General features: G+C 34.5%; 1 protein-coding gene across 17 annotated transcripts in view; it reads right to left on the bottom strand.

Moving 5' to 3' along the window:
• Positions 1-12,497, bottom strand: part of ABI1 (abl interactor 1) — a 119,645-nt gene that overhangs the window by 5,087 nt on the left and 102,061 nt on the right. For 4 of the 17 annotated variants that reach the window (XM_032144719.2, XM_032144746.2, XM_032144739.2 and 1 more), the window contains 3 exons: positions 7,912-8,088; positions 4,501-4,587; positions 440-625 (listed from right to left, as the gene is read on the bottom strand). In XM_032144719.2, coding sequence (XP_032000610.1) covers positions 440-625; positions 4,501-4,587; positions 7,912-8,088 — 450 coding nt within the window. The remainder of the gene's footprint in view (positions 1-439; positions 626-4,500; positions 4,588-7,911; positions 8,089-12,497) is intronic. The other 13 variants (XM_032144729.2, XM_032144753.2, XM_032144789.2 and 10 more) reach the window with 5 other exon arrangements.

The raw sequence follows: 12,497 nt of genomic DNA, 5'->3' as shown, positions 1-12,497 counted from the left end.
TATCATTTTTGTACCATCATAAAGTTGAAAAGATCCTAAAGTGAACCATCATAAATCAGGGACCATCTATATTTAGATATGAAACATAATCAATAGAGCCTGACAGAACTTTTAAAATCTTTACTAATTACATATAACTCCATTTTTGTGCCTTAGGTGTTTCATCTATAAAATGCCGTCCAGCAAGTTAATCTTCAGCTGAATGCACATGTAGTTTGAAAGCAAATCTAACACTGCAATTTTAATTTAAAATACAAAGAAAGAATCCCCCTGTACACTGGGAATAATACAAAACTTAGGAAGTAAGGTTTAAGTAAATCATCTTGGTTGGTAAGGCAGTTTAAAAGGTTGAGAAACATTGGATTAGATGTTCTTTATAGTTCTAAATTTCTATAGTTAGGTTATTTTCCTTCACATCAACTCAGTGACTGTACCTTACCTTTCTCAATATAATTCTTGGGGGCCCAAGCAGGATCCCCATCTGCATATGGATCATTATACTGAACTACTGCAGCCTCCTCATCTTCATAATCCACTGGAGGTGGCGGTGGGGGAGGTGGAGAGTCATCAAACATGGGAATGTCATCTGGGGGAGGTGGTGGCGGTGGAGTTGGACTATCAGCAACTAAAAAGATTCATATGATTGATTTGAATCAAAAATAAGTCTAGATGGAAACTTGTAAGTTAATAGAATTTAAGAAAGCTCTAACTTAAGTACAGCATGCACTATAATAAAACATGCAATGATTAGAAATAAAAGCTTGGTGTGTTAAAGTTTATGCTACTCAAGAATCATTTAACAATAACAAAATGAGCTAAAAATAAGGGTATCTGGAAGTACTACAAATTAATGAATGCAGGGTGTTAGGAGACAATGTCTCTTTTTATAAGGATCATAGGAGTAGTTTCCTTATTCCAAGGTTCAGATCGGGACAAATGTTAACAATCAACCTAAAATAAATCTATGTCACTTTTGTCATTTGGACTGCAGTAAATAATATGAGTAACATTACATTAATGGTTTGATCACTTTTCACTCTGCTCATTCATGCCCGATTTTGGCTTGAAACAGCTTTGGTTCCCTAAAAATTCAGTATCCTGTGCACAGATTTTTGTTTCTTTGTTGATTATTGTTTGGTCTGATAGAGAGAAAAGTAAAGTTGGTGGCATTAGGTCTGCTTCTGTGTGCAGATTTTCTACTCTGTTTTTCACATTTTACAAGTTGAAAAAATGGAAAAAGAATCCCCAAGCAGTAGAAAATCTAATCGAGTATTTTCAAAAATGTTTATATTCATAATCAGTTTTTTAATGTGGAAAGCAAGCTACAATTTTGCATTATTGCTAGTAAAACATAAGCACGGGATGGGGGAAAGCCTAGATCCTAAAGATTCGATTTTCTAAGAATACATCAACAATTAAGATTTAAACATAAAGTGTTGAAGATGTAATTAAAAAAACAAACAAAAAGGAACTTACAGTAAACAAAACAAAAATGACTCATACCTCAAATTCTAGATGGTCGTGGTCAGTATATATGTGTGTGCTTTACATAGTCAAAGGTGTAAACAGGGAAATGGGAAAATGTCAGGCTAGAGCTCTGTTCAATGAACTAGTATAGTACTAGGTAAAAATGCTCCTAATATTTAAAGAATTCAAAGCTGGAACCCAATTAATGCTTAAATTAAATTTCTGATCAATAAATTTCTTTAAAAGTTCAAAAGACATATGAAATGTTTTCATACAAATTGATACAGGAATTATATAATTCCTGCAGGGGAGAAGTTCATAATACAAACATACTAAATCAAAGGCCAATTTCTGGGGCTATTTACGTGATCAAAGAAATCCGCCACAATCTATCCGTCATACAGGTTTAAACGTTTACTCTACCCTCCTTGGAATAATGTGCTGAGTATACAACCAAGGGCTCCAGGTTTAAAATACTTGCAGATAATGACCCTATTTCCATAACCACTTCAATGCTGTGATTTCTATTTTATCCTCTTGAGGGATGAAAGGGCTATTAGAAAACAAACCCTATATGGTAATGCTCACTCTAACACCTACCAAACGGGTCTACAATTAATTTTTCTGCCTCATTCCTAGATCCATTTTATCTTTGCCCCTAACTTCTTCTATAAAACTTTTTAATATTATTGAGGAGAGGAAAACGGGTACAGACCCCTCTTGACATCAAACAGCCATAGTTCATATCATTAATTTGGCCTAATGTGTAAATTATGTATGTGGGTACCTTGCATTTACTCTTGATTTATCACACTGGTTTAATGTTTTCACGAAATTGTCTTTATGTCCAACTGTTGTAAATCTACATGTCTTAATCTTCAAATTATGGCAGAAGTCTTGGTTAATCTAATTCTCTGCATGATCATAAAGAGATGTAAACACACTGCTGACTTTTTCAGAGGCTCATATCTTAAACTGAAACACTTATTAATAGGCTGCTACATGCATTCATTATCACCCACTTTGAGTGTCATAAGAAACTGGGTATTTAAGAGAACACATAAAATTTGTACTTCATAAAACATTTAAAGTACTGATACATATTTTAACATCAATCTTCCTAACACACTTTCAAAGAAAATAGAAACCAAATAGTTAGGGAATCTGTGGCACAAGGAGAATCACTGACTGACTCAAGTTCATATGTTTGGTAAAAAGAACTAATATAGTACCAAGAGCCTCTTTAGCAAAGACCACACATGCTGGATTAATGTACACTAATACTGGATTTCTATATAAAGAAAAGATTTACCAAATAGCTAGTCAGTCACCTTTGGACCCACAAAACTGATGTTCATTATGGCTATTTTAAATTATTTCCTAATAATTCTTAGTGATGTGGCAGTTCAAAAGTTCACACTGGCCTTGTTTTTAAACTCTGCAGCATTAATGACCAGCAGTTTACCCTTACTCATTTATTTTTAAAAATAAGATTCACATCTATCTATCTATCTATCCATCCATGCATTTATTTATTTTTGCACTCTATTTATTTTTGCACTTCTAGGCTGGAGTGCGGTAGTGCGATCATGGCTCACTGCAGCCTTGACGTCCTGGACTCAAATGATGCCCCAGCCTCAGCCTCCCTAGTAGCTAGAACTACAGGCACATGCCACTACACCTGGCTAATTTTTTATTTTTTGTACAGACAGAGTCTTGCCATGTTGCCCAGGCTGATTATTCACATCTTTTTAAATGTTTGCACATATTAGGGTTTTCAAACACATATTAACAGTAAGGATGGCTTACACTCAGAAATTTCAACATTACGAAACAACATTTTATAACAAGCCAATTGGATCACACATTTCCTGAAGGAAGGGGCTTTTGTCTTAAACTGCTGGTATTCTTCCCAGAGTCTGGCACGTAACATCGGGTACACAAATATTTGACTGGCAGAAGGGAGGGAACGGGGAGAATAACACAACAGGGTCTGCAAAAGCTGAAGAATGGAATTTGCCACAATATATTCTCTTGGAGGATAGGCTGGGCAAGTGGGTTATTCATTTGTTCAAACCATCCTGAGATTTATTTTCACGGTGATGGTCCAAATGAAGTAAAGTAAAAATAGACCACATTACCATCAACAGCTATTCTAGCATATTATAATTCAGTAATAGTGGTATTTTTCACTTTATATAACATTCACTGTGATTATGCAGTTAGGATTACATATCTTCTGGAATTTCAAAAGTAATCAGGCAGTAATATAAACTAGTCTATCCTGATTAAAGCCATATATCCAAAATAACTTCCCCCCCCCAAAAAAAAATCCCTGAACTTCATTCAAGAGAAGATCTAAAAAAGTTAACTGATTTTCATATTCAGAAACAATCTTCATGGGCCTGGATGTAGCCAAAATGTGAAAAGGATGCTAAATTGCTTATCACTCACACTGAAATGGATAGCACGAATGTAATTTACTTATTCTTGGTCATTCAATCTTATCCTAACAATGAACCTTTATGTAGGTTCAATATCATGTATGTACGAAAATCTGAGGCCACAAAGTTTTCCCTAAAATTTTTTTGTAATTAAGGGGGGAAAACCTGCCCCAATTTCATATTAAATTTAATCTTACCATATATCTACCTATATCTTGATAAATTTATTAGAATAAAAAATGTCTTCTAATTCTAGTAACTGTTAGAAGCTGTAAGTTTCCATATAATTTGAATTTTTGTGTTTGATTATTCTTTCCTTAAGAATATGTAAAGATCAGATCTCCTGTTTTAGGATCATGTAAAGACATAAGAAAACTGCAGCTTTGAAATTTATATGGGTCAGTAACCATGCACACAAAGAGAAAAAACTGAAGACCGTGCTCTTCAGTTTCAGTAACATATCTGCACCTATTTTCAAGATAAGATTAGCTTCTCAATAAAAGTAAGGAAAACGATGACTCATCGTCAGCCATGCATGCTATAAGGAGACAGCCTCTACTCTTCCATAGCTCAGTTTTTCCAAACTTACTGTTTTCCTGCACCCTGGCCACGAAGCCTGTGAGAGGTATCTGTGGAGTCAACTGAGGCATAGGGGGAGGGGGTGGAGCAATAGAAACTGGTAGCAACAACACAGTATGGGGGAAGTAAAACAGATAAAGGAAAGAAAAGGAAACAAACAAAAAGCAGAAGTCAGTTACAAGGACCACAAACATAAGTATGCAAAGAACAGTTTGCAAATGAAACAAAACAAAACAAAAAACAAAACAAAAACCTGCAGAACCTTCGAGTACATTTCCCACAAGCAAACCTAAAGGCCAAGTTGTGCTTAGCCAATTAATTAATTTTATAAAAGAACAAATATACTTAATTTAATCCTAATGTTATATTGTTTGGGGAAGATTTAAATTTACCATCACATTCACTTTAGTAAAATAAAATTTTCAAATTCTAAGGAAAGACTTCTAAAATAGGTAACAATGAAATACCTACATAGGTTTCCAGAATATTGTGTCTCTGCCATAGCTATAACAGGTTTGTCTAGCTTTAAGGTAATGTTGTAAATTAGGACCCAAATAAATAAAACAAATATATAATAGCTGTTTATTTCATATATCAATAAAAATATTAATCACAGGTTTCCTTTAAAGACAGTTCTTATTATATATCTAAATTCACACACAGCTCTCCAGGAAAAACTCTTGTTTGTAAAACAAGGTTGTTATTTTTTTAAGTTGGCAATTCTATTTTTAAAAATATCAGTCCTAAATTTACAAGGGAATATATCATGTTAATCATTCAGAGTTTCATGGGATATCTCAAAAGTGACCTTTTTATCACTGTTCTGAAAAAGGAAACCTGATCTCCAATAAGTTAAAATATGTAGTTCTTTGCATTAAAGTAATTTTTAACAACTCATTGGATAGCTTGAAACACATTCACATGTATTTGTGGAGATGACATAATTGACAGGAAATTAATACCAAATACTCATGTATTAAAAATTATAACATACACTAGAAGTAAACATTCATATGTTTGTGACTTTGTCTCACTTTAACAAGACAGTAATTGCCAAAGATTGCTTAGAAAAAGTCAGTAGGACTAGATAGCAAAATTTAGTCTATTGGTAGTCACCAAGTAGTAACACTAAATTGATAGAGAAAAACAATTTATTCGTTACCAAGGATTAATCAAAAGGTTGTTTCAATTAATCCAACATGCAAATTCTGTTGGTAAGCATAAAAATTTGAAAGAAGTTCAGTGTTCAAAGAAGTAACAAAGCAATTATGTGCATTAATATTCATTGTATAGCTAAAGATAACATTCAATTCACTATGAAAGCAATCCTATTTCATTCTAATACTCTATAGAAGGCTCTTAAATAAAAGGTTAAAGGTTGTGACTTAAAAAACAAAAAACCCTCACAAACCTAAAAAAGTGTTTAGAAACAACTCTTAGTAACTAGCCATGCTGGTTAGTATGTAATGAAAAAGAAAAGCTATGCTGTGAAGATACTAATCATTACTACATTTAGACAGAAGGGAAAATGTGCACATCAAAACACTAAAAACATTCATATTATACTACTACTACTACTACTACTACTACAACACCAACAGTAACTCAGATTGAAGGATAATTAATTTGACAAAACATAATAATTTATTTAAAATCGGAGGCCAAATTTGCTTCCCAATATTCAAAAGAATGTGGTCATTAATTAAAGTATCCTGTCTGAAAATAATCCACACAAGCACTGCTAAAATAAAACTATAAAACTATGTATTATATTAAAAAGTCACCAAAAATCCTATTTGCAGAGTAAATTAAATGTCTAAGTGGGGAAAAAAATAATAAACAAAAAGATGGGATCTAAAAATTCAGAACATAAAAAAATAAAGTTGATAAAACAAGTGAAGTGAATTATTAGATAATCTGGAATATTTAGACAGATCCTGGCTACCTTTTGATACCAAATGTTAGGTAAAATCCTATTTAGTGAAGTTTAACACTTCTCAGTAGCTTTAATATTTTAGTCTGGAAAAAACCTATATAAATTTTGGGATTATTTGTGAATTTTGATATTTCTGATAAAGTGGTTTTCAATTCTTAGGAATTTTTGCTATAACATAATTTACCTTTAAAATTTAAACAAAAAACTAATGAGAACTTTCGGCTGGGCGCAGTGGCTCACGCTTGTAATCCCAGCACTTTGGGAGGCTGAGGTGGGTGTATCACCTGAGATCAGGAGTTTGAGACCAGCCTGGCCAACATGGTGAAATGCTGTCCCTACTAAAAATACAAAAATTAGCTAGGTGTAGTGGCAGGCGCCTGTAATTCCAGCTACTCAGGTGGCCGAGGCAGGAGAATCGCTTGAACCTGGGAGGGGGAGGTTGCAGTGGGCTGAGATCATGCCACTGCACTCCAGCCTGGGCGACAGGAGTGAAACTCCGTCTCAAAATAAAACAAAAAAAAACTTTCCCCTAGCTCTGCTTTAAAATACATATACAGGTCATTCATTATAAATAAAAAGAACTTAAAGCAACCTCCTAGGTAAATATGGATTCACTGAGTATTAAGTGTTTTTATATAAACTAAAATAACATGTGGCTCTAGAAAGAGCCACAAAAGCCATGTAGGAAAGCTTGTCTCAGTCTATGCCCAGTGGGCACAACTTTTTAAGCTAAAAGCAAACAGTGGACAACAGGTTCATTTCTAATTTTGTTTTTTTTCCTTTTTGCATTGAACATCTTAATATGGAAAGTGATATTAATGACTACCCTACATTATTCTAACTTCCTAACATTATATGCTAAAACTATTTTCTTCTCTTACCAGCTTTTAAACACTGATTGCAATTAGTGTTGAGATGTGCAATTTGAGGTAAACAGAAAGAAATCAAAAGAAATTCCCACCATTAGAATTATTCAAAGACAGAGTAATTAAGCAGGCATCACAAACAGTTTTAATTGATTTTGAACTCATTTCTGAATAGGTTAATGACCTTAAAAGTGATAGCCAGCAATTTCATTATATTAATTTAAAGGAAAACTTTGACAATGTTTGTGTCTTTAATTTTACCATTACTACGCTGTCTCAAACATGCCAATAAATTCAGTTTATTTCTGCAATGTTTTTTTTCTCTAGTTCTACTTATGTAATAAAATAGCATATTAAAGTTAAATTTTAGTATACTCAATATAGACATGTCTCAATAAATTTAGTTAAGTATACTTGGTAAGTCTAAATTTGGAAGAGAAAGTGGTAAGCAATTACTCTTAAGATGGTATGATGCAAGAACTAATATCCTAAAACAAAAATAAACATGAAACAGCATGGTTTTCAATTGTTGTCTATCACTGGCAAGAATAACAGTTCCAAATAATTTCCTTCAAAAGGAGCTCCACTGTTGCTGTATGCCTGCAAAGCACAAGCTTACTTGAATTTTGAGAATAAAGTGGACCTCCATTAACATGAGGCTGAGCAGAAAATTGAGCAGTCACAGAGGGAGTTCGTCTGTATCCACCAGAAGATGTCGAAGAAGTAGTAGAGTTGTGTCGAGGTATCTGCCTGGTCATTGTGCCATACTGGGAACCAGGAGCTGAGCCCGGGGCTGCTGAAAAGCATTAGTCAAAGGCAACCAACAAAGAGACTTGAGCATTGTAATCACCTTAGATGGCAGAACAAAGCGGGAGGGGGCCTCAGTAAGAAATATTTATTACTGTTTCAAGACCAAGGCACAAAATAAAGAGAAAAGTAAAGATAAAAATCAGTAACTTTATCTCCAAAGTCAAAAACAGAGGGAAAAAAAAACAGCTGCATGGAAAGCTGCAAAAGTAAATAAGTAATATTCTCAAGCTTTTAAAAAATATAATCCCAAATGGTACTTTGCTAACATGATATATAAATTTTTTGTGCATTTTCAAATATATAGCTTTTATATGTAAATTGTGTTTCCAATAAAATAAGTACCAAAAGACAGTGTGAGGTAGAAAGCATCAGTCTTTAGATGTAAGTAGATTCATGTCTGGTTTACAAATTTCTTCCTTTCCACTGACAAAACTTTCAGAATTTTGATTTGGCTAAAGACAGTCTTACAATGATAAGTCCCTCTCTAGCCAAATCCAAGTTAAACAATAAATTTTTACTTACTAATATTTTTGAGTTTGTATTGAATTAGCAGTTATTAGTATCAACACATATTAAGCAAAATCATTTTTAAGAAAAGTGCCATTTCTAGTTTCAAAGCACTTTCATGTAATGTCAGATTTGTTGCAGATCTCCAGTTTTAAGATTAACATACATTTTCCCTATTAAATTTTTATAACTGACAAAAGCAGGAAATTTTTTGACTCTATAAAATATGGCATTTTAAAGTAGTTTTGTTTAGAAAATCTATTCTCTTTCTCCATGCCTGGAGGGCTTCTTTTCCATAGTAAATCCAAAGAATCTGCTTTTTTAAAAAAAAAATTAGCATGCTCATATATATATTTTCATCAGTTGATATCGAAACTGATGAAAATATTAATACTTAACATTGTATTAAGTGTCATCTTTCCCAACATTTCAAAAGTTTCATATTTAAAATATTAATAGAGTTCAAAGCCTCTAAAGTTAACTATACTTTCCAAAGTTAACTTCGGGATTATTATTACTTTCCTTGCCCCATCTAAACAACAAACAATGACAGAGTAAGTAAAAAGCCAGCGTCCTAGTTTATCTTCATTCAGTTGTCTGATCATTCTTAGAGGTCACACAAGGTATTAGATAAAACCATACAGCAGAGGTTGTTCGTTAAGAGAAGTGCTGATCTAACATTTTGGAACTCCCAAGTCATAGGCAGTCACTAATTATTTGAATCATCCACATGCTCATTTTCTAAATAGAAACAGTTTAAAAATAATTGTCTATTCAAAAGCCTTCGTGAATAAGTAATTTTGGACAGCTAGGTTTTTCCAGAGAGCCAAGAAATAAGCCTTTAAGGGCCAGGTGCGGTGGCTCATGTCTGTAATCCCAGCACTTTGGGAGGCCGAGGCAGGCGGATCACCTGAGGTCAGGAGTCTGAGACCAGCCTGGCCAATATAGCGAAAACCCGTGTCTACTAAAAATACAACAATTAGCCAGGCATGGAGGCACGCACCTATAATCCCAGCTATTGGGGAAGTTGAGACAGGAGAATCACTTGAACTCGGGAGATGGAAGTTGCAGTGAGCCAAGACTGCGTCACTGCATTCCAGCCTGAGTGACAGAGAAAGACTCCATCTCAAAAAAAAAAAAAAGAGTAAGCCTTTAACTGTTTTTGTTTTTATTTATTTTTTTATTTTGGGTAAAGACTCTGACTCTGTCGCCCAGGCTGGAGTGCAGTGGTGGGATCACAGCTCACTGCAGCCTCAACCTCCTGGACTCAAGCAATCCTCCTACCTCAGCCTCCTGAGTAGCTGGGGATACAGGAGAGCGCCACCAAACCCAGCTAATTTTTTATGTTTTGTAGAGACAGAGTCTCACTATGTTGCCCAGGGTGGTCTTGTCCTGGGCTCAAGCAATCTTCCCACCTTGGCCTCCCAAAATGCTGGATTACAGGTGTGAGCCACCACTCCCAGCCAACCATTTTTAATAGAAATCTCTGTAAAAGGATTTTACATTTCTCTGGCTTGTATAAAAAAGTGTATAGAAACCGAGTTTTTTTATTGGTGATTCAAGAACAAAAGCCAATCATTTAGCAATTCTGAGCCTATTTTAGAATTTAACATTTTATCATAAAATAATCCAAAGGGTGTGTGACTTATATGCATAATTATATGTTATACATGTGAATTATACACATACATGTGTGTATAAAAAAATTTAAATAATATACAGCTCAAGAAATCGAATATTAACAAGATTACTGAGGCTTCCTGTGTGCTCCTCTCCTGGATTCCGACCCCCACAAGGTGTATGTTAAACATTCTCTTTCTTCTGTAAATAGTTTTTATCATATAGATATATATACACACACATACACATATATAACCTTAAACAATACACACAGTTTTTACAAATTTATAAACTTTTGTAATGGAATGAATCTGTACATATTTTTGAATTGCTCTTTTTCCTTGATAATATTTTGAAAAATTCATCCATGTGGCTAAGCGTATCAGTGTCATTCATTTTTCTATTTTATTTGTATGTAAATATATCATAATTTATTTATCCATTCTACCACTATTAGACATTTTGGTTTCATTCAGATTTGTGCTATCAATACTACTACTAAGAACATTCCTAAATATAATTCCTGAATCTCTAGGACAGTGGTTCTCAAACTTCATCATTGATCAGTATTTCTTCTTAAGGGCTTGTGTTTTGTTTAAGATGGGGTCTCACTCTGTCACCCAGGCTAGAGCGCAGTGGCACAATCTCAGCTCTCTGCAACCTCCACCTCCCAGGCTTAAGCCATCCTCCCACCTCAGCCTACCAAGTAGCTGGGGCTACAGGCATGCATCACCATGCCCGGCTAAATTTTTTGTATTTTTTGCAGAGATGAGGTCTTGCTATGTTGCCCAGGCTGGTCTCGAACTCCTGGATCAAGAAATCCGCCTGCCTCAGCCTCCCAAAGTGCTAGGATTAGAGGCATGAGCCACTGTGTCCGGCCTGACAGCTTGTTATAATATAGACTGCTGTATTGTAACAGCAGAAACTCCCATCCTCAGTTTCCAGATTGGTAGGTCTAGAAGGGACCTGAGAATTTGTATTTCTAACTAGTTCTCAGATACTGATTGTCTGGGGATGACACTCTGAAAACCACTGCTCTAGGACAGCAGTTTTCACACTTTTTGGTCTTAGGGTCCACTCTTAGACAACCCCAAAAGCCTTTTGTTGATATGGTTAAAGCTGTAGATAATTACCATATTAGATACTGAAACTGACATATCTTTAAAACATATGAATACACAAGTACACATTTCATTAGGAGTCAAAGCAATGACTTTATCATACTTCATGTAGCTTCTAGAAAATTCTACCATATAGTTATAACAGAATGAGAATGAAAAGGACAAATAATGAATAGACCTCTGACCTCGAAAACTTCATGAAAGGATCTTGGTAATCCTCGGGGGTCCCTTAACCATATTTTGAGAACTAGTGCTCTAGGGTAAATATGTAGAAATGAAATTGATAAATCTAGTGTAGGTACATGTTCAACTTGACTAGGTAACAATAAATTACTTTCTAAAGTGACTGTATACATTAATAAACTGCCACCAGCAATTTGATTTCCTCACCAACACACATCCTCACCAACAATGGTACTAGCAAACTTCTACCTTTTTACCTGTCTGCTGGATATAAAATAGTATCTCACTGTAGTTTTAATTTTAATTCTTCTGGTTATTAATTGGGTTGAGGCCATTTTTTTCTCACAGATTTTCTACCAACAATTTCTTAGGGTCTTCATTTTGTTACCTCCTCTCTCTCTTTTCCTTGGTATGTGCAAATGTTTGGAAACGATGTTGTTAGACAGCTTTATTTCACTTAACCTGAAACTCAGCTCTCATTATTTGAAACACCTCATTATCCATTTCTACCCAGATTACTGCGATTGTGTATTTCTAGACTCAATGGTTTTTACATTGACATTTAAAATATATTTAAAATTCCTTATATGCTCAGTTCAGTCATCCCCAACTTGTGAACAATTTAAATGCATTTTATCGAGAAAACTATTTCATAGCATCCTGAGATGTCATAAAAACTGGGCCATATCAGTTTTTCAAACTATGATCCACAGGAAAGCCTCAGAGTGCCCCATCCCACACATATCATTTGCCTTTCAATTTTTCTCCTCCTGTCCCCACCTTCACCCTGATTCTTTGACTGTTGTATATACCAGAGAGTTCCAAATTAAGTTTCACTTGTACGGGGCAGGGGGGATTAAACTAGAAAAATCTAAACAAACAACAAATTAAAAACACATTAAGTTGGTTATAAGCCAAGCATTTCATATTATAGAAAAAGTTGTTTTATATTTGTTTACTGTGT

Source organism: Hylobates moloch, unplaced genomic scaffold (assembly GCF_009828535.3).
Source record: "Hylobates moloch isolate HMO894 unplaced genomic scaffold, HMol_V3 SCAFFOLD_3, whole genome shotgun sequence".
Taxonomy (NCBI): domain Eukaryota; kingdom Metazoa; phylum Chordata; class Mammalia; order Primates; family Hylobatidae; genus Hylobates; species Hylobates moloch.
Note: the sequence above shows the minus strand (reverse complement) of the source record. Positions and strands in the feature narration are given on the sequence as shown.